Consider the following 23,444-nt stretch of genomic DNA (forward strand, 5'->3'; position numbering starts at 1 on the left):
ACCTCTCTATTCATATTTAAGTATCAAGCCTAAGTATCATGTGGCAGCAAACATGCTTACAGGCACAAAACTAGAGCCAGTCCCACCACTCTCAGGCTCTCTGTGCTATTTTACGACTGCTGGCTTTGACATTGCACAATGCAGATAAGACAATACTTAACTTATTATTATCATTTTTTTTTTATTTCATGTATTTATTTATTTTACCATGAAGCTACAAATATTTTTCCTTGAGCCTCTCTGAGTGACTGTGGAAAAATACACGACTCACAGTTTCTGGCTATGATAAATGGTGTGATTGTGGAGATTTTTAAAGAAAACGTCTTTAAAACCCAATTGCGTGTTTTGTGGTTCTGCGGGTATCTAAAATAAATACAAAATAAGACCATTTAAAGTTGAATGTCCCCTCCCTAAACCAAATCTAAAAACATAACTCCCTGCCAATGCTTAAAAATGATTTGAAGTGCCTGCCCCGTTTTGCACCATCCCCTCCCCTCTCATAGAAAACAGTCCCGAGGTATATATTATTTTGTTGATTAAAAGGTAGGTGTGAAGAACTTAATTTAAAGATTATTTTAATTTAAAGAAGTTAATTGTCTTAAAATAAAAGTCGTTGTGTTTAGCCGAGACACTGGAGTTTAGTATTTTTTAACCAGTGCTACACTTTGATTGCTGCTCCATTGACGCCCATAGTTGGGTTTTCCGTTTATTACAGCATTTCTGACGGCACCTGAAGGCAGCACGGGGCCTGTAAGTACTTCCTGTAAGGGAAGCTCAGTCAGCTGTCACAATCTGCAAAGCGAGAAGAGGGATCACAGGCGAAGAGAAACACACAACAAGAGCTAAAATGTCTAGTTTTTCCAACAAGTTTAGCGAATACACGATGACTCAACTCAACGAAATACTGGAAGACGACGAAAAACTCACCAATATGATACAGGAGATGGATGAGGTATGTTAAAGCTATTCGCTTTTGTAGTCCCAGCGTTAGCTTCTCACTGCTTTTTCTCGGTCACTGTTTTTCCCTCAACCCCTTTGTTGTGCTTACCAACATAGTCTCGGTACTATCGCGGAAATGGTCGCTTCGAATCAGGTTTAGGCTTTTTATCATGAATGTGTGTTGTCAGCCAAACTTAAATGTTGCCAACCCTAAAATAAGGTACAGTGTGTTAACCTTGGGACGGACCAGGGGCGAGCATTGTCTCAAGTTTGAACAGTCGAGGGTTCCCTGTTTGCGACATTGCTGCTTCAAAAAAATTGGACTTACCCAGACAACAGAAGCCCGTCTACATCCAGTATTATATCTGAGCAAGTATACTTTTTAATGACCACATTAATGGTGAGTCATTTTCAGAAAATATTGAAATGTAATTAATGGCCTAGGTCGTCCTGCCAAACTCCACTCACAAACCTGCCAGTTTATGACTGACTGCACAGGTACACCGATACCGAGGAAAACAAAACTGAACACCATTATCTAACACATGAATTATTAACCAGCTTAATGAACACCTGGAAACGTAAGTAATGCTAACAACATTATAGCATCCGAAATGTTGTTCGCATCAGTTATTGTTGAGTAACCCTATATGCCGAATCCCCAGATTATTGAATACATTCAGGACAGGTCTGAATATAATGCTGCAGACTGAAGGTGTGTGAAGCAGTTGCAAAGTAACATCAATTGACACTGTCAGAGTTGCTTTCTCCACACAGGTCACATGCTCATTTCTTTTTCCTCATGGCTTTGCTCCAGCTATTTCCAATTAATGTGTACCTGCTTTGCACTTTATCTTCCATAAGTCTGCCCTTGCAACGATAAGCAGCTGATAAGCCTGAGTTTTTCCATACGCGGAGTGATTACAAGCCATAGTCCTCAGAAAGGTTCCACCGCAGACAGAAATTTGCCATATCAGGAGGGAGTGCTAACAGATTTGACTCCTTTTTTCATACAGGATTTGTGCGTCCGATTATTTCCCACACTGCTGCTTCCAAAATAGTCAATTCCAGTGTAGTCTTAATGTACCCTGCTCAATCAGCCCCACCAGATCCCAGTGTTGGAAGAATTTTCCCACTGTGCTTATTCTCTGTTTTCACTGTAAAGTGCAAAGTCTCCAGGAAACACTCTTCTTTCTTTTCTTACCCTCCAGTGTGGATGCTATCAGTAATTAGAAACATTAAACACACATTGTCAAGACACAGGAATTTTTCTCGTCTGTTGTCATGGTGCTGTGTCTCACACTCTGGCATTTTAGCTCATTTTGCGTGAGAGTGAGGACTTGCTGCCTTAAATGTGATGAAAGCCCCACTTCTCAGACACCAGAAACTGTAAGCTACTATATGTCAGCTTAAGTGCTCCATATCCAGTTTACCTCAAAAAAAGCAAGAAGAATACAGTACGGTATTTTTAGCTGTTTGGATGAACATTGTGCTGTGAGCTGGCCTTTTGTGTTGTCAGTTCTGTTTTTGATCCACACCCTGTCTGATTGTCTCCATGGTTTCATTTTCCTCCTCCAGAGAGCTTACAGAGAGGGAGGGACTTGTTTACTGCAATGACACTGCAGTTGTTGACTTAAATTAGTCATAAGATTATGGGAGAGATGGAAGGGAATCAGACAAGTGAAGACACGCCTGAACCAAAGGTGGAACTGTCTGGGAAATTCTGTCTTTGTAATACACTGGAAGGAAACAAAGGCAGCGGGTGTCATAAGGCATTGAGCGAAACTCGAGAGTGCTGAGAACTTCTGACTATACAGCTGTAGTATATAGTCACAAATTCTTGGCTGAGATGTAGACACATACTGTGCTGTAGGCAATGATCTCTTCATTTTGCAAAACACACTGAGGCAACACGTGTTGCCTTTTGAATAATGCAAATGGATTTGTCATGAATTTGTTTAGATTCTGTACATCCTGTTTTTCCACATGAACTGACCTTAAATGTGTAATATCTGTAGATAACATGCATCACTACTGTCCTGTAATACACTAAATGTGACTTGTATGCATGCATGTGTGCAATAGGGGCCTATTTTTTTAGGCAAGCTCAGGCAGCCTGACACATTTCCAAAATTACAGAATCTTTTCAGCAACATTACGATCACCTACCTTTGAGTGTCCACTGTACTAAAGCTCATATGATCTTGATTTGTAGGTGACCCAGTTTCATGTCAACGCATGATGTTTCGGCTCATTTAAGCTTTCTATTATACTTAACATTTTAAAGCAATGTGAAGATTAAGCTGAGCACCATCTCTCACACTTGGCCCCTTATCTTTTTGAGGTCTTCACTAATCCAGGAATGGGCTTTACAGAGCATGCTTGCTGAAGTTCAAGTTCAGTTGTGTCAGTTTCTAACAGAACAGATTTAATGCATACGAGTCTTGCTCAATGGCTGTTTTATTTAATGACTAATTATAACACTACAGGTAGATTGTTTTTGAGTCTGATACTAATATATATATTTGGGAACTTAAAAAAATGTGATAATAATATATTGGATGAGTATTTTTACAATACACATAACATGAACAAACAATACTGATATGGATTTCTTAGATTTGTTGCCAAGATACATACTGAGTGATAAACTGTAAAATCAACTTGTCAGTTCTCTCTAGTGCATGAAGTACGTGACGGAGACTTAAACCCAGTTTGGTGTTTCTGTGCTGCTGTTTCTTGTAACTCATCTGCCGACTTACAAATCAATGCAATATATCTACAGTGAGCTAATATTGGCTGGTATCAGTCTAGCTCTAATACGTAGAGATGCACAGATTTATTGGCTGAACATTAGTATCGGCTGATATTTGCCTTCTTGACTGCCATCAGCCTATTGGCAAATAAAATGTCATTCATCAATGACAGAATACAGTGTTTTTCTGTTGTGTCACATCGGTTTTGTGCAGGCTAAAAAGTAGAGCTGGAGACTGTCAACGTCCTGTCATCCCGGGGACAATAGAAAACGTGATTGAGACAAACAGTGATCTTCAACGGGTACCTTTGGGATGAGAGGATGCAGTAAACTCACTATTGATGCGTCAGGGGACACAGATTTTCTTTTCCTAGGATGTTGAAGGCATGACCCTCCCTACTCTCCCTCTGACTGGCTAGTGCTCGTTGCCTTCGTATGTTGGGTTGGTTAGGTTTAGGCAAGAGGAATGAGATTGGTTAGGGTTAGGGCAAGAATGTCAGGGTAAGCCAATCAGAGGCAGAGTAGGGCTGTTCATGCCTTCACCAACCTAGGAAAAATAAATTTGAGTCAGGGGATGCACTGTGTTGTTTCCCTGGTAATGCTACATTAATGCTACATTTTGAAATCTGGGCTGAAATCAGCAGATGGAGAGCTAGTTAATGTTGGCTGTCAGCTGTTAGCAGCCAAAACTAACAGCTGACAAAGGGTTGCATTGAGTTACAATTACATTTATCAGTGTAATGTACAAACCAGTGCAGATCCGAGTGCAGAAATCATCTCATGATAGGGTTCACTTGTGATTCATAAAACGTTCATATCACGCAGATCACAGCCAAGGAATGACAGGGCATTGATAACTGTGACAGCTGAAAACAGTCGTCATTTAAATATCCTGTCCCGGTAACCTCTACACTAACTCCTGATGTGAGTTCTGATTGAAACCTTGCTCATGTCCACATTGATACATGCTGAGCTTTGCTTGGAAATGACTGCACGCCCAGTTATCTCTTGAAGGTTAGTTTTGTAAATGAGGGCCTTTGAGATGCTTTTAAGGTCTAAATAACAACAAAAACAAACTAAACAAAAACACCGGTATTGGCTATTGGCCAAATTGTTATTTTAAACATCAGTATTGGTATCGGCCCAGAATTTCACAATTGGTGCATCTGTACTTATACTGAAGTTCAGATTCTTTTCTAACAGAAAATTAAATGGTTTTGGCCGAGAGTGCAGACTGAGGAAAACATCACCTATTCACTTTTTTTATGTCAGAGTTCTGGAGCCAAGCTTTGGTCTCAATCTCAGTCTTTTTCCCACTTTCCTAACAACATCCTGTGAGAGGTTTTTTTGTGGCTTTAATTGTGGTGACACAAAAGAAAGGAAGAAGGAAATGCATAACAATTACCTAAGAAAAATGTGCTTTCAATTTTAATGTTTCTATTTTTTGTGAATGGCATTTTACTGCGACCTGTATGTAATTGTGGCTTATTACACCAGATCTCCAAATATTCAGGTCTGTGGTCCATCCAGGCGAGCTCTTAACCTACATTTCCTGTGATTATTTCAGCCTTTACGGAGAGAGTGGAGCAGTCCCCCAGCAAACAATTATGTGTTTGGCTTGACAGAACAAGCCTGCAGTTATGGATGCTATTTAAAGGTCTGCTCCTTCAGTGGGCCACGATGAACGAGCAAATCGGCTCTTGCAAAAGAGGGGCCTGCCACCTCAGGATATGACGGTGCAAAGTGCAGTGGTATTAGACATATTTAGCTCTTTTTCCTGCATAAAATGTTGTTTCCCGTCAGTTCCACTGCCAAACAAGGCCTGCCTTAGTCACTTATGGAAACGATTCCATAATCAAGACCTACGCTACAGTGTATTTTCAGAGTTGTCCTACATGTTCTCGCCCAGTCTTGGTTATATTTGCACATACAACATGTTGGTTGGATGTGTGAAGTGAGTCATTTGAGAAGCAGCAGGGAACCTTTTTTTTAATTCAGTCCTCTGACACTCACACTGTAGCACGTTGTTCATCCCACTTGTCTTCATCCTTTTAGTTTAAACTTACATTAAAGGGGCACTTTATCATTTTTTTTACATGAAATTCCCATTATCAGATTTTGGAATTACAGCTCGGAGGCTGACAGGAAAGTTTTCTCCAAATGGGCTGCTTTTGATTAAGCTGTGAACAATACAATGTGAGCGTGGCAGAACTTAGAACCTTGATGATGACTGCTCTCTATTTAGGTGTCCAAGTAAACTATGGCAGTGGCTGGGCATGAAATGGACCCCTATTAACTTTATAAGGCACTACATTTATTATTACCAGCTGCGACAATGTTGTGATGGCTGGTATTTGCCTCATGAGTCTGTGTGTGTGTGTGTGTGTGTGTGTGTGTGTGTGTGTGTGTGTGTGTGTGTGTGTGTGTGTCCTCATGGCGAAATGTGGTCTGTTGGCCCACACACTTTACGCCCCTGGCTCACAAAACTTAACAGATGTGTGGTTGAGATTGCGATGAAGACTGAGTTCAAAAATGGGTGTGATCTGAGCAAGGGGGCTGGAAGAAGGGAAGGGACCATTGTCTGGCCGACATTGTCTGTATTCTGGGTGTAAAATTAATATAGTCCTCGCTAGAAAGTTGCTTTTCTACTCCACATATGGTAGTGATGACACAAGACGATGAACATTCAGTGTGTTTTTTACAGTAAGTGAGCACAATAGCAGGGTCTAGGTACTGGCACACCTGAATGAAATGCAGCCATGATTGTTATTAGATACACCTGCGGTTTCCTGTAATGACATGTCTAAACGTCCAACCTGAAAAGGGTCTGTTGTTTAGTAACAGGGCAGCCATTACAGCTTGATAAGTCAGTAGTATCTCAGGTGCTGCATTTTTATTATGGCGTCTGTCCCCTACTGCTTTAAATGGCTAATTAGCCATGTTACATTTTTGTATTTTTGGATACAACCAGGCATGTTAAACAAAGTAATAAGTTGCTACCGTCAGTAACAACATTATTATATCTAACTGAAACTAAGCTAAAAACCAAACCTAGTTGTGAAAAAATAGTTAACTGAAATAAAAAAAAGACTTTAGAAAAGTCCAAAGTCTTTCTCAATGTGGTCAAAGTTATCAACACAAGTAGCACGAGGAGGCATTGGTGCATGTGTTCATTGAGACTGGGATGTCTACATTAGTGTGAGTCAGCTGCCTTCACAAAGCGTTGCCTTTATATTATGTTGATATGACGCAAGCGTGGATGTTTCCAGCCTTCTCTCTGTCAGCTCCGATCAATTAAGGCTCTTATGTCTGTTTTGCAAGTCTTGGTGGCGCTTTTTGTGGTTGGCTTTGGATGGTGGTGTGTGGCTGTGAGTCACTCATCAGGATGAGGAAATCAACTCAACAGCCTGTTAACTCTCCTTCTGCCGACTTCTAGCTGCTAGCTAGCCAGGTCATGTTTTTCAAACTTAAACATCTAGGAAAGACGGAGAATATGACAGAAGTTGAACTAGCATCCTGCTAGCTATTGTACAGGCGTTGGAAAAAAATTGGACAACCTCTGTGCTACAGCAGTTTTCAACAGGATATAAGGAAGTGTAAAATCCTTTAATTCACCGACACTTGGTTAAATCCTGGACATTCCTGCCATTGAACCGGGAAGCTCTTTTCTATTTGCCAATCCAACAGAGCAGAGGACTCTTGCAAAAGACGGAGAGGAGTTGTGTGCTTTACAGTGCAAAAGGACTGGTGTGCTGGTGGGAATGTGAGCTGCTGTCCCTTTCCTGCTGTGGATCACTGCTATATGCCATTCAGAGGCAGCTGCAGTGTGGCGCTGCCTGTGTTCGGGAGAAACAACCATACGGCCATCTTGTTGAGTTTGGAATGTGTGGATAGTTGAATCATTGAAGTTGAAGTTGAATCAAAACTGGGGGGGAGCTGCTGAAAAATACAACACTACAATAACTCAGGTCACTGATGGCCTTGCAGTTGTTTTAAAGCTTATATACTGGTTTTTATGGTATCAAGTTTGCTTGAGAATTAATAAAGACCTATCACACTGCTGAAATGAGATAAACAGGTTTCCCTTCTTCTTGTGAAGAGAAGGTGCTGATTTAGAGCAGGTCGATGACACATTTGTCATCATGATTTGCCTTTTTAAATATGTGAAGAGGCCTGTGGGAGTTGTGTGAAAACTGGCAGGTTAGGTGTGATGAATCATAGTCAAAATTCACAACAGTAACTTTTTTTTTATTATTATTTCTTAGATGTTTTTCAGCAAAGAATGAATAATAATTTTGGAGAATGACTTCCCTCACCCAGTTAAATGTGAATTCATTATGTAAGAGAGGAGTCTTGTCTCTTAAGACTTGGCTTGTCATGAGTTTTGCATTGAAAAAATGCACAGTTGATGCCATAAAGATATTTCTGACTTTTTTTTTTTTTTTGTCTTTTGTAGATGCAGGAAGTCCAGGAGAGCAAAGAGAAGACACTGGCCAACAACCGAACCTTGGCAGAGCAAAACCTCGCCCTGCAGCCCAAACTGGAGCAAAAGAAAGAGGAGCTCACCAAGCGCTACAGCTGTCTTCAGGAGAACTTCGAGTCCTATCAGCTTCGCAAATCCACCCTAGGTACAGCAGCAGGACAGCTATCACTGGAAAGAGAAACATTTTTTATTGATTAGTTCCTCTCAGTGTCTTGAATTTTTAATGGGACCCAGCCCTTAACAAATTTGAGCACTGTCGTCTATGAAGTCATTGAAAACTGATCCAAACAAATGCCTGCAGGAAAAGCTTCAAACAGAGCAGCTGGCAACATATGCACAGGGCACATTACCATGACAACCTGGTGTTGTACTTTTAATTACAGTCTGTTTAGGGATGGGGGTAGTGGGGGTGGGGGAATCACTACAGCATAGTATCTCAATATTTTGCGTGGTTATAATGTATCAATTTTTTTTAATGACATAAATTATTAATATTGCAAATACAAATTAAACTTCTGGTATCCTCTAGAACAAAAGAATCAGTTGCTTTTTCAGTCCACCAGACACACACGTTTAAAATCGCATCCATAATGTATTGTCACTTGATAATATCAGATCATGGGGGCTCTTGTGATTCCCACCCCTAGTCTCCACAGATTTGTAGTATTATACTACATTGGGATTGAAATAGTTATAACCAAAGCTCTTATTGTTGAGCCCAAATATTAATATACTGACTGACAATATCAGTGTAAATATCTGACTATATGATTTTAAAAATAAAAAAAACAATGCTACAGCACATCCACAGGAGTTCAAATATGGAGTAAAATTAAATAATTGCTCTCCAATTCTGTGTGTTATCAGAAAATAGAACAGTCAGTGAAACCTGAATAGGACTGTTATTTGATAACTGACATACAAACTGGAAACATGGAGAGAGAACAAGAGGGGTATAGTGAACAATGAGGCTTCTAGGCAGTAATTGAACAGAGAACAGTTGTCCATCTTAAAGTAATAGCTCTCCTCTGAATCAAAAATACTTATCACCACGCAGAAGGAAGTGTGCATCTACTGCTAGCTCACATAAGCATTGCTGAGCTAGCTAACATTACAGCTCAGCTTAGGAAGACGCAATTGATGTTAACATCTCCTTCTGTGCAGTGATACAGTTGACGGGTGTAGTTCAGTAGAAAGAAAAATAGTTCCTACATGAAACTGCTCACAACAAGGTCTGCGAATTATTGTGAGTAACCAGGTTATGATTTCTGAAAAGAGACATTGCTATTGAGTTTTTCAATTTTATTTCTATAGCACTTTGAGCTCCAATAGCTGAGCCATCTAGTTCCATTTTACTGGAAAGTAGGCAGACATCTTCACAGCTGATATCTTAAAGACTCGGAAATTCACATCAAAACAATCCAGATTAATAAGTAGCACTACAGGGCTTGGCGATATATGACTATGTACGATATATTGATATATTTTCAAGCAAGATATAGATGTAGACAGTACTGTTTATATTGATATCGGGTCAAGTTGCGTTATGTAATGCCGCACTTCTGAAATGCCAAGCAAGTGCGCATCTTTCCTCTCTCACACTCTCTGCACAGCTCCACCCCACTCACTTCTTGAGTGAACTGTCCCTTCAACCACTCAGCTCTGCAGTAAATCCAATATGAAAACACTGATAATATGGAAACTCTAGGGGATTGCAATTATGTGCTTTCAGTTTGAGAGTGAACCTTTTCATACCGTCAGTCATCGTCATCATAGGAACTAAGGCGTTATGTAATGTTTTCTCTCCACATTGTTTGTTCCTCTGCATCAACACATGCTGAAGAGACCTGTTCCACCAGTTCTCATGTTTCCCATCAGAGGCTGAAGCAGCCCTGAAGTTCTGTCGTCATGTTGCTTCAGGAGTCACTGGGATTGAACTCTGTTCGGGTTGAACAAGTCCCAGATCTGATATACACCTCCACTGCAAGTTCTTACAGGGCTGTAATATCCCTTACTGACGCACCTTCACAGTACTTTCCTAGTGTGTGAAGAAAAAGGGAATGACAATACTTGTGACCTTGTGTTGATGCAGTCGTTGCCAAGCAGCCCTCTCAAAATAGCATGCCAACCATTCACTACTCTGCAACGCTGATAAAAGTTTGACTTTGCCGTCTTCCCTGCGAGGCATACAGAGTCAGAAAGCCTGCTGCTGCTGTCATGTATACAATACACACAAGATCACAGTCTTTACTGTAAGGCTAGAATTGAATTGGTAGAATCTTCTCTAAATAGAATTACTGCTCCACTTACAGCAAAATGAGGTCCTGGTAAATATCAGTTGTAATGGCTGCAGAGATGTTTTACTGGACTTTCATGTAAGGTTGCACTGCAATAACGCCAGTCTTTGCTTCACAATCTGAAGCAGCAGAACATTCCAAGCTCCTTCTAATACAGGAGTCAATACACTGATGCAGCAGTCTGTGGTTTTGTCTGTTGTCAGCAAGCGATGGCTTTTGTCAAATGTAGGTTACCCAGTGTCCCCCCGCCCCCTGCCTTCCATGCAGTCGCCGTCCTAGTTGTGGATTTGCTGTAGAGCAGCTGGGGAAGGACAGCGATGCTCGGAGCTGAGAGAAATGTAGCCGTTTGACCCAGATGAAAGCTCCAACGTACAGAAGCTTACTGTGTTGTCGTTTGCATACAGTTACAACGCCGGCACTGCCCTCCCCAACCTTTTCTTCAGGAAATGTTTGGCGTCTGTGTTACCCTTCACTGTCCATTGGGTCGTGGAGGCCAAAATGGCAGGGCACCCCCATCACCACCACCATCCACCGCCTCTGAGAACGGCAGCCCACAGTGGGCCATTGTGCTGCCAGGCAAGCTGGTGTAAAACAGCCACAGTGGGTGGGAGGGAGTGGTGGATGACAGGACTGGCAGGCAGGGGAGTCAGGAGGGTGGGAGAGAGAGAAAGGCAGTGAGGCAGGCCAAAACTCCTCCCGTCAGATTCGCAGCAGAGGTCGATGTGGATTCATTTACTAAATGGCTGTCTCATGATCTCCAGGCCCAGACTGTGTGTTGTGTGCTCGGCAGACTCTCTGCTCAGCCAGAGAATCACAGCTTTGTGTGGAGGAGTGCCGCTGATATGCCTGAGAGTCCGCCTTGTTATGGGAGAGGGAATAAGATAGAAAGGAAAGGGAGTTCACCCTGGAAGAAGGCTGCGTTAAGAATGAAGCCTCTGTCTTTCAATGCTTTTCTATTCAATTTAATCCCCTGCAGTAAAATTTGGCAAACCAACACAAGTGCCACATCTAGTGCCAACAATTCAGAGATGAAAAATGTTATTACAGTAAATTGACCAATTTGACAGAAATCTTGGTCTGGCTAATTGTTGGTTGTGGAATCCCTCAAAGTCATTTTTCTTGGCTCATTATTTGTTAAGTTAACCAGTGAAGAAGTAATACAACAAGTTTGTTTGTTGCTGACACATTTAACAAGAAAAGTGGCGAGGCTGCTTCTTATGCAGTGTTAAGTGTTTACCACTCACTGGGTACATTTACATGCGCACTGATATTCCACTATTACTCAGAATATGACTTTATTCTGAATTCGATATGGGTCATGTAAACAGCATTATCTGTGTGGATATTCCAAATTAGGGCTTTTTCCAGATAAAGCATTTTCCACTTAAGACGTGATATGCTGGTATTATTCGGGTTTTAGGAGCATTCTTTGGGCATGTATACAGTGCATTTGTAATATGTGTCTCAACTGTGGTTTTTACCGCAGTTTGCGACACATGCTCTCTTCTTTGTTTGCGGTCAGCTCTGTGTGTTGTCATGGATATGGTGTACACAAACCAACTCGCCAACAATTTGCAATGCTGGGGTAAAGATACTTACCCTCAAAAAAAGCCCATATTTCTGGTCAGAAGGAGACACATATACTTTTTAACATTATGAAAGACAGGTTTTTGGATATGTGCAAATATCACAACAGCGACCTTCTCGTTAAGGTGGTTGAAGGAATGAGGGAGGCTGTGTTTGCACAAGTCTGTCACAGGTGGAAAACTGAAAAAATCTTATGACGCACAGAGGCAAAATGGTACAAGCGACAGATGTTTTTCTTTTCTATGTTTTGATGTGATAAACATCATGTAAGGGCATGTTAATCAGAGCATGCACGGCTGCATGTAAACAGGAATATTAGTGGAATATTCATTTTCATTAGCCAGGTAAACAGCTTAGAAGGAATACTGTCTTTTTTGGAATAAGGGCAAAAAACTGAGTATTTTGTGCATCTACATGCAGTCACTGTTTCAGTTGTGTATGATGCACAGGCAGTCTCACAAGTATCTACCATCAGTGAATTTGTTCTTATAGAGTCTGACAAGATAAGCACCACAGGGCCAACCATAGCAAGTTTGGCAAGCTTGTTAACAAGTGGTTACAACTTTGAGGTATGCAGCTAGTGATTTAAACCTCGTCTAACTGCAGCAGTGTTGTTGCATTTGAGTATCGGCAGGAATTGCTTAAGATTTAGTTATATCTTTACTCTCTAGCCCTCTATCAGAGAGAGGTAATATTTACCCTCAGATACAGGAAATTTAGAACAGGAAATGGGTCTGGCACTTAGACACGTTACATGTATTTGTCACTCACCACCTCCCCGAGGCAGAGGGTTTATTGCAGAGCTTCCTGGAAATGCCTCTGGTATTTATCACACTTTAAGTTGCTGTTTGAGATGATTTTTACCAGGGAATTAGAACCAATCTTTTATTCACTCTGATAAAAATGTGAATGAGTTGCCTCTGTGGTCTCATTCCCATTTTCCCTAATGAGTGAGCCGGTCGATTTTATTGCTTAGTGATTCGGAAGTGATACACCAACATGGTAAAGTTGTGTGACATTTCAGTGCGACCTTATGGCTTGGCATTAATTAATTAGCTCAATAGCAGATAACAGACTTCAAGTGTGGAGGAAAGAGTAGCTTGGCCAGGCCTTTTGTCAACACTGCTTTTGTATTTCCTTTTGCCTTTCACACACTTAATCACCATCACTCCTTTACCCTCTTTAACCCATAATTAACCACGAGACATGTTAGAAATTCACAAGTGACAGTGTGGAGGGGAGTTGGACAAACAGTGACAGAGAGCTGTACTTTGACCATACTCAAAGTCATAAAGTTAAGGGTCTGGCTTACGGGCATACCAATGACATTGTCTTGACATAGGGAGTTATATGATTTAAAGGGACAGTTCACCCCCAAAACAGTATGGCTTTCAGTGGAAGGTGTAGCGTCATGGTTTTTAGCCATGCTAGCGGTATGGCTTTAGGGATGAAAATGTTGGTCTGCCAGTCCACCACCACTTTGGTCCACACTGAAATAGCTCAACAACTACAAGATAGATTGGCACAAAATTGGGACATTCATGTTTCCCAGAGGATGATTTTGGTGATCCCTTGAATTTTGACCCCACTATTAGATTGGCATAAGTAGTTTTGAGTGGAATGCTTCGACTATTGGAAATAATAATAATAAGATAGGGCTGGGCAGTGTATCAATATTATACCATTGTGATATGAGACTAGATATGCAAGAGTTGTCTTTTCCTGCCTTTAAAGGCTACGTTACAGTATAAGTGGTGTCATTTTCTGAACTCACCAGACTGTTCTGGCTGTTCTAATATTTGCCTTTACCCACTCAGTCATTACATCCACATTACTAATGATTATGTATCAAAAATTTGATTGTGTAAATATTTTTGTGAAAGCACCAATAGTCTACTCTACAGTTGTTGCAATAACAATATTGAAGTATTTGGACAATAATATTGTGATATTTGATTTTCTTCATATTGCTCAGCCTTAAAATAAGATGAAATTGGGTACAGACATCCACGTCCCGCTCAGAATGAACTGTAATAACTTTGGTGATCCCCTAATGTCATCATCAAGTCAAAATTTCAATATGTGCCATACTTTAATCTATGACCAAATACCAAATAGACATAGACATACTCATAAGCCTCAGCTAGACTTTGTGTTTCATGGTAAATGGCAAAGGTTGGCATACTAACTTGCTGTATGAGGAACATGAAAAACACTATACCTGCCATGTTAGCATTGTTATCATGAGCATTTTAGCATGCCAGCATTAGCATTTAGCTAAAGCCCCACTGCAGTAAAGCACAGCCTCACAGAGTGAAAGGTATTCAAAATCAGTTATGGAAGTTTTAGTGCAGAAGGTTTTGTAAAGACTTGGGCTGACCTAAAGTATATCGCAGTCAATGTCCAGGGCATTAATTGGTCTCTAGATCTTTGTTTGCTTAGATGCCGTGCATAAAAGGAAGCCTACAGTAGCAGAGCATATCAGGTTAGACTGGAATCTCTCCTGTAATTAGTGGTCCACTATATTGTGTGAGGGTTTGCTGGAATGAATGTGAGTTGACAGTGCTGTCGTGGAGATCAGTAACTAGTGATGTGTCATTGGTCTTATTGCCAGAGTGCCACCATGCGTGTATGCAGTCCCAGCTCCAGTTGGTGTTGACTTTCAGCCCTGCTAAGGAACACAAACAAAACAGGCTCCCTCCTTTGAGACACCAAGCCAGTTTCAGTTGACTCTGTGGGGCTTTGCCTGTTCACAGCAAACACAGAGGCGTTATGGCTGTTTGGATGTGTCAGTCACAGGACCTAGACTGACAGATTTCACATAATCCTGCCTCAGCTTTGTGTGACAGGCGCATCAAATCTGTTATTACCAACACCTTCATTTCAGCTTTAGAACTGCAGGGATATCTGGGGGGTTTCTTTGGCGAATTAACTCCTTGGTTTATTTAGACATGGATCACACTTAATCCACAGCGCATCTGTGTTGCTTTGAGTGCTGTGTAAACAGTGCACCAGTTTCTCGTGACTCGAATGTGTTGAAAGGATTGTGGAGGTGATGAATTGTAGCATTGTAATATTACAAATGTTGCTGTAGCTCTGGTTCACAGACAAAAGGGTGTTTGTCACAAAAGCTCCCAAAACAGAATAAAACAACATTACATCTATTGTGTTTAATCAGATGGACCCAGCCTTTAAACATAATTGTATTTACAAAGTTTTACAATTTAAGTTTAAAGGGCGAGTCCATCTGCGCTCTTTTATGTGTGTTCAAATGGAAACTCCCACTCAACTGTTAGCAAAAAGCTGTGACGTGGGTTACAGTGCTGATGCCCTCCCCTCCCTCAGTCCCCACACAAGCAGTTCACCGACAGTGTAAGTCTGTAGAGTAAGGAAAGAGTTAGCTTGGAAGATCTGAACATGGAGTTGGAAGATGGTGTCAATTTATTATTACCAAACCTTCATTTAACCAGGTGAAGACATATAAGATCTCTTTACACAGAGATTGAGCTATAGAGCCGCTACGAAGTCCCTTCTTTATGCTGCCTTTGCATTATTATACAGAACCAAACAAAGGTGGCATCATGTCACTCCATTGTGTAATTTTCTGCATCATGGAAGTGTATTATCTACCGTAGGCGTTTGGTGGCTCGCTGCCACTTTGGAGAAGCAGACAGGAGTACTGGCACAGAAGCTAAGCAAAGTAGCCTACTGCTGTGGATGCCTTTTTAGTTTGGCTCCGAAAGTCAAACAACAACACAACCGATAATCAAGGCAGCGGACGGTAGATCAGCAAGTCATTGTGTTTCAAGAGGTAAAATTACTATTTCTGTCAAAGGAGTCTGATGGCTGTGTTTAAGGGCAGCAGCAAGGCACATTTTTGTTACCTAAAAAAAGGAAAACCTAAACTAATTCACATCAGTTTAAGTGTATGATATATTTAGATTATTTCCCCACCTTGCCTTGCTGTCAGACAGCCCTTTGTGACAGGGAACTGAAGCAGTTGTATTTCCCTCTCTAGAGTGACCAGACTCCATTGACAGAAACAGTAATTTTACCTTACAGTACACGGGGGTTGCTAGTCTACTGCTGTTTCAATTGTTTACTTTGTCTGTGTTATTGCGTGACTTTTGAAACCATACTAGCATGGCATCCACAGCAGTAGGTGAGCATAGCAATCGGGTTGCATATAAAAAGATTTTAGAAGGGCTTAAGAAAATAGCATTTTGATACCAAAACATACGTACTTAAAGCTAAATTTGAACAGCTTTGATGCCATCAGAGCGTGTAGCATTCAGTGAGCATTAAGGGTCTTGCGATGCTGATGAAAAGATGATTATGAGTTTTACATTTGTCCAATATGTGTTTATTGTTGCTGGTTGCAGTTCTAGTTGATAAGAATAATAACATTTGTGCTGTTTCTCTGACTTGTTTTTTAACAGACCACAAGTCAGGAAACACCTCCCTGGACATTTTGCTGGCCCTACTGCAGGCGGAGGGAGCCAAAATAGAAGAGGAGACGGAGGTAAGCTCTATACTGCTCCCTTCATGGATGACTTCATGTGTCCCTCAGCGACACCAGTCAGTAATTCATTTACCTGCCTTTACCAGTTGCTGATGTCCTCTCCTACAGAAACTTGATTGTTCAGACTCTTGTTGGAGAGCATGTGGGCAGCTGAATGACATACTGCAACAGACCTGTCCTATCAGTGTTGTTGAGCTATCAATTAAATCATTAAGGTGCTAAGTCCAAAATGCGTTTATACCGTAAGAGAAATAATAATTAGACCTCAGATTCTTCAACTGCTTGAACTCTAGCATCACCAGCAAGGACATTGTCATCAAAAAACTTTTCTCCTTGTGCTTGGGAATGTGTGTACACTCCTGATTATGCTTATCAACAAAGCCCTAGGGATACACAGGTATAATTGTGGCCAATTCCTAAATTGCAGAAACACAAACAAACTCTGTCCAACAGTTAAGCTTAATTGACAGATTCTTAACTAACTTTTTATTTGGAAAACAATGTAAATGTTGTTTTGGTTTTGTTTGTTTTTTCAGAGTGAAATTATGCCATTAATGCCTTTGTTTTGTCTTGTTTCTCTAATATTGTGCATCTGAGGCTTCATACAGTATAAGAGAAGTTAAGTGGGGAACTTAAAATACCTGGTCTTCTCATCCCTTATCACTCTGCATTTGTAACATAGGATTTGACTTTGGAAGCTGAGTCATCGTCTGACTCTGTGTTCTCTATGTGTTGCCCTCTTGGAGCCAGGCCAACATTTTTGTAATGTAACATTACCTAGACTAGCTGCAGACAGAGAAAAACAGGCAGGCAAGAGCAGGAACAGGTGAGCATCATGTAGTTCTCCCGATGCCCCCTGGGTAATGCAGTTCATTTAGGGCCATTATGAATCGATCAGAGAACCTGATATGGTGAGGGCAGAACAGAGTACTGGCAGCTTTTTAGAAGTATCAGTGTGCAAGAAAAAGTCACTGTTCACCAACAAGTAAAATGTAAAAGTGCCAGTATTGATTACCAGTCAGTACGAGCCAGCTACCACTGAAAATGTTGCAACAACCACAAAGCAAATAAGTAGCAATGTTCCATAACAACATTTCAGCCAATCTCTTTGCACGCTGGGGAGATCACCATGCGGAAAGATTGGCTACACTACTACACATCACGTATATCAACTATTCTGTGTTAATTAAGTGTAGAAACAGTCAAAACATTTTAGAGCTCAATGTCAAAATCAGTGTAGGAACCCACCTAAAATGAGACTTCTACCCATGAAGCCTTTGCACCAGTGCGTACAGAGAAGCTTTCCCACACGCCTGCTGCCGGGAAAATACAGTAACCTCATTGTCTGTAATGTTTTTATGGAGTTGGTAAATGGATGGTAAATGGACTTGCATTTGTTTAGCGCCTTTCTAGTATTCCAACCATCAAAAGGGCTTTTACACAACAGGTCACATTTACCCATTCACAGACACATTGATACACTGGTGGCCAAGGCTACCATACAAGGTGCCACCTGCTCCTCAGTTTAAACATTTGCACACACTCTCACTCACACTTGGGGTCCAGTATCTTGCCCAAAGATACTTAGACTTGTGGGGTGGGGATCCAACCGCAGATCTTCCGATTACTGGACGATCTGCTCTACCTACTGAGCCTCCAGAGTGATCACACACACACATGTAGATCTTGTTTCATGGATGCTTTGGTAAATGAGGCCCCAGAACATGTCACCTTCAAATGAGTTGACCACAGAAGGTCTGGGCTGTACAGCTTAATTTCCACCATATCAGTTTTGTTTGTTACACATTTGAACATTTATTTTTGTGTTTCCTTTGTAGACAGTTGAAGATGGTACCAATGACACTGTAAATTCCATCCTGTTTTCTGTCACCCCTCTGTTATCTGTGCATCTAGCATACTGATCCAATAGTAAGAGGTGGAGCTAGAAACACTGCAGTCCGTCGATTGGTCAAGAGCGAATCATCACTCTTGCTCGACTAGGACTCGGTGTACAAACCTGCTATTTTTAAATATCTCATCAATTGCGATGGAGACTCTAAGCACTCCAGCCTGTTCTGTTTCATTCTGAAGAGGAAATGCAACAAGAGCTGGATGGAGCAGTGACGCAGCTATTACCATCCAGTAACAGCCCCACCTACATCTAAGAGAACTGTCTGGGAAGGAAACACAAAACAGATCTAGGGTTTAGGTGCATGTTCATATGGGTTACATACATTCACACATGTGGGTTCTATAGGTAATATACCAAAAGTTTTTGGTAGAAATATGGCGTAAAGTTGCTGTGACAGTTTTGGTAATGGTCACATATGGTGTGAGTTTAAATATAACAAAAGATAAATATCACACTTGTATACTGCTGTAATTATTACATTTTTGATCATTTTGAAAATATTAATTCGGTCACTTAAGATGGGTTTTTGTCATTATTTTTAATTTTTTTTCTGAATAAATGGTTGATTGAAGAAATAACCATTAGATGATGTTTACAAAATGTTAAATCCCACAGCAGTTTATGAGTGTTTGTCTTTGTTTCTGTGATTTTCTGAATCTAAACTTGGTGTTGAATAAGAGTCAAAAGGGACTTCTCTATTCTCTCTCTAAAACTGTCTCAAACCTCTTTACTCCTGTCAACAGAATATGGCTGATTCGTTCCTGGATGGCGACATGACCCTGGATTCCTTCATTGATACCTACCAGAACAACAGAAAGCTGGCCCACTTGCGAAGGGTGAAGATTGAGAAGCTGCAGGAGATGGTGCTGAACGGTCAGCGGCTGCCCCAGGGGTCAGTCCCTACCTCCCGATCTCAGGACGTGTCTGCAGCAGCCAGAGCCGCCTCCTCCTCCCACCTCACTGAGGCTGGCAGCAGCTCTTCTCCTGTAGCCCAGCCAAGGAGGAAACCCCCACTCCCTCCATCCCAGCCAGCTCCAGTTCTAAATCCAGCTCCAACTGCTGCCCCCCAGCCTTCTGCCTTCTACTCAGCATCGCCCTACCCGCCGATTCCTCCCAGAACAGGCCAACCCTTCCCCAATGTCTCCTCCGGCTACCCCAGCCACTTCCTCTCTCAGTACCCCCCAGCCTTGCCTCAGAGGCCCCCACCACGTCTGGCCCCGCAGCCTGGCTTCATCATGCAGTAAATAAAGCCAGTTGCCACTCAGAGGACGCAGTGCATGTCATGGACTTCTCACTACTGGAACTCTTCTGAGAACTATTTTTCTACGTCGTCTGCCTTCTTGGAATACGACCAATCACAACACAAGAAAGCAGACCTGCGCTGGCTGGTCTGGTCATGTTCAGCCGAAGCAGATCTCCAATAATCTCTGTGGATTCGCTCTCACATCTCACTCCCATCAACACTCCCAAACAAAAAATGATCGAGATCGGCCTCGCCAGCCCGAGTCAGTGGAAGGGCCCACTGCAGGCTGCTGTGGGTCACTGGGCGGGGACTTGTCATTTATCAGCACTTTGTGTCTCCTGGCAGCGCTCTGAGCTCTGCGCGCCCATTAGTTTTCAGTCTCTCACCTCCCTTCAAACATGTTCCTCAAGCTTTTAATGGAACACTAAAGTCGCTCAGAAAAGGGTTTGATTAGTTATCTCCATCTGCAGCATACTAATTTACTGATAATGTATATGCAAGCAAAGAGAGACCCTAATTACTGTGCAGTAGTCCCAGAATATATTCAGGTGAAACTGCATCTATGCTGTGATTTTTTTTTATATATATATATATATGTATATCTAAAAATTCACAAGGTACATAGAAATATTCAAGTGTCAACATCTTTTTATGATATAGTACTAATGGAGTTACATTAATGATAGCCAGGATAGACTGATTAACATGTGTCAAGGAGGGCTTCGGTTGGTATATATCCTCTTCACTATGCGTATGTGTCTCAAGAGAGGCCAGACCTGCCTGGTTCAAGATGGCTGACTGTTGTACTTGGTGGTCCATCTCAGGGCAGAAGTCAAAAGGGAGCTGAAGGAGAAGAGTAGTGGCTGAACTTTTGTAACAAATGACTAGGCCTGTTGAGCCTCGCCTGAAATGAAGGATTTATGTATAGCCATACAGTACACTTCTGATGCGTGTTGTTTCCTGTGGGTTCCTGTTGTAATGCAACACTTCTTTTTATAATGTCCTTTGTCTTAAACACCCTCAGTTCGAGATTGCAGACAATGCCAACAGTTCTTTGGATCTCATAGGCCTGTTCAGTTTTCTGTCACACTGAGCACCAAAGACTTCCTCATCATTCTGTTCAGACTTTTTCGGTAGTCTTTTTTTAATGTGAGTGAAACATTTAGTCGTTCCCTACATATCTGTTTGTGATGTTGAGCTCAAACACTCTTTTGTAAAAACATGCAAGCGAGATTTCTTCAAGGAAGACCTTGCAAGGTCAAACGGGCTTTGGGAGAAAACTTTTTCTTTGTGGTGTAATAGAAATTTTTTTCCTCCCAACTGCTGTCGCTGTGCACTGTTGAAGAGCCACGAGTGCCTACACTTGAAGTGACGTTGAACGCGTCCTGCTGACTACTCCATGTTTCTCTATGCTCTGCTGTTGAGGTTAGAACCCCACACCTCAAAACCCTTCAAAGAACAAACTGGCCAAGCCAATTTGGTCTGCTCCTCCTGCTACTGATGTTCCACCAGATGGTAGGAAAAGGCAGCGTCTGACTGTTGACTGTCAGGCTTTGCTTTCTTACTGGAAGCAGAAGGCCAGAGTAGAGCGATTCTGAACATGTGCCAGAGAGACAAGAGACGCCCTCAGGCTGTGTGCCTAGTGGTGCTTGTGCTTCTCCTCCATTCTTCCTCTGTTGTATTGAGGTTTGCCTGGGGTGAATTCAGAGATTTTTGCATGTGTTGTTGCCGTTTTGTTTTTTTTAAATTGGTGAAATAACAGGGCTCCGTTTTGCGTCATATCTGGATGATAACACTTCACCTCAAGGCAAAGAAGTGGACCACAGAATGGACAAAACATACTTGTCAGCAGGCAGAAGTACAGAAATAGCTGAAGCTAAAACATCAACATCACAATGAACCAGCATTTCTAACAACTAACATTGGATAATTCTTTTGTGCATGGCCTTTGCTCTTTGTGTCCAGTCTGAAGATTCCTCTTTACTACTTCTCTTTTTTGTTTGTTTAGCTGTTGAGCTGCTTTTTACGTTTCAACTGATCCTCTCTCCATGGTTTTATATGTGGTTGGTGATATTTTCAGTGTAATGTTGTAGGTATTTACTTATAATGAATGTTTAAGTGGAATTTAATGCTATTTTCAAGTTAAATAAATCTCAATTTTTTGTATCTGCTTTTGTTCAGTTGCTTTTTTATTATACATGAGCACATCTGGCTTTTCACTTCATGCCTCACACCAGCTGACTTATGCAGTTATGTGTCTTGTAAGAACAGGCCACAGTTTTGCAGTGTAACAGGTTTTCAGGCCTTTGTGACCGCTGTGGCTGGAGGATGTTTTCAGGTTGTCTGAATGTTCATCCCACTTTCATTAACGCGATATCTGAGGAATGCCTTGAGGGATCTTTAAAAATTTGGCAGAGACATTCACAGATTTTGGTAATTGTTACCTCATAAAACACATTTTTATGCTTCCACGCCGGCGACAACCATGCCTGAGTTGTCTGTCCAACTGACGAATGTGATATCTCAAGAATGATTTTTGGGAATTTCCCCAAAGATTTTCCTCAAATAAGTCCACTTGGACTTAAAGATAAACTGGTTTTAGGATAAAATGATGAAGTGGTTACATTTTGTAAATACAAAAGGTTAAAGGTCAACTGCAATTTGACATTCAATGCTATAATGCAACAGAAGAGGAGAGATTTGGCCAGGTACTGAATTCTCTGATCTTGGGTGCCCACCTTGAAACAGAGCTAATTGTATAGATTTTGAAGATGCGTGTGAAGCATCCACGTTTTAGAATTTGTTGCTTCCTTACAGCAACATCCAGAATTGAAGCATTGTCTACTGTCATGGCTACAACTTTGTGTTCTATCCTATACCTCTGATAGTCCACCTCAAACTCATTGGTGTGGTTTTGTTGGTAGTGAGCTTCACGTGATTGTCATCCCATGTGACAAAGCTCTATCAGATCTATATGTACTGTGCTCCTCTGTAAAAATATTTGCAGAGTGAAGACAGCTTGCTTTTTGCTGGAAATTATTAACTGGAATCACACAAGATAGTGATAACTTCCATTTCTGCCAAAAAATATATTTATTACCTTTTGTAACTTTCTTCAAAGTCTTCATTACAGTGTGAACAGACATGCGTGCAAACTGGAACTTGACTGGTAGGCAAACAACCCTGAAGCAGTAACACCAGTTGAAAATGAAACAAGACAGCCATCTAGTGTTCGTGGGCTGATAATGAATGACTTTTTTCAGGAACACTTGATAAAAATCATGAAACTCCAATTTCTTAGGGCCATGTTGCTTGCTGCTGGTCATCTCTTACACTGCTAAGAGAAATAATACATTGCTTCATAAAAATATATACATATAAATACTTCTCTACTACAATTATATCCAATATTTACTACCAAATCACAGTTATATTTAGTTTTCATGTAAAAACTGCCAAAGCTATGCATTGTTGGAATGTTTAGAGTACTCCTCAAGACATGGGACAGAGGGTCAAATCGGGGAGAGCAAGGTCGGTTGGGACACTTAAGTATTGACATAAAAAAACCTTACATTACTCACAGACAGCTTGAATGGTCATGAATGTAATTTGATCCCTGAACAGATACAGGCATCTGCTAACAATTTTAGTATATATTTTTTAGAGCTTAACTCAAAGTGAGAGGAGCAATTTTGTTAAATGTACA

The 23,444-nt window shown here is 41.2% G+C and overlaps 1 protein-coding gene across 1 annotated transcript; it reads left to right on the top strand.

Annotated features, from left to right (window-relative positions):
- Window positions 1–763: 763 nt before the first annotated feature.
- On the top strand, window positions 764–21,904 carry vps37ba (VPS37B subunit of ESCRT-I a). Its single transcript, XM_050050549.1, has 4 exons — window positions 764–952; window positions 8,151–8,322; window positions 16,501–16,583; window positions 19,239–21,904. The coding sequence occupies exons 1-4, from the start codon at window positions 848–850 to the stop codon at window positions 19,737–19,739; spliced, it is 861 nt and encodes a 286-aa protein (XP_049906506.1). The 5' UTR covers window positions 764–847; the 3' UTR covers window positions 19,740–21,904.
- The last annotated feature ends 1,540 nt before the right edge of the window (window positions 21,905–23,444 follow it).

Source organism: Epinephelus moara, chromosome 8 (assembly GCF_006386435.1).
Source record: "Epinephelus moara isolate mb chromosome 8, YSFRI_EMoa_1.0, whole genome shotgun sequence".
Lineage (NCBI taxonomy): Eukaryota > Metazoa > Chordata > Actinopteri > Perciformes > Serranidae > Epinephelus > Epinephelus moara.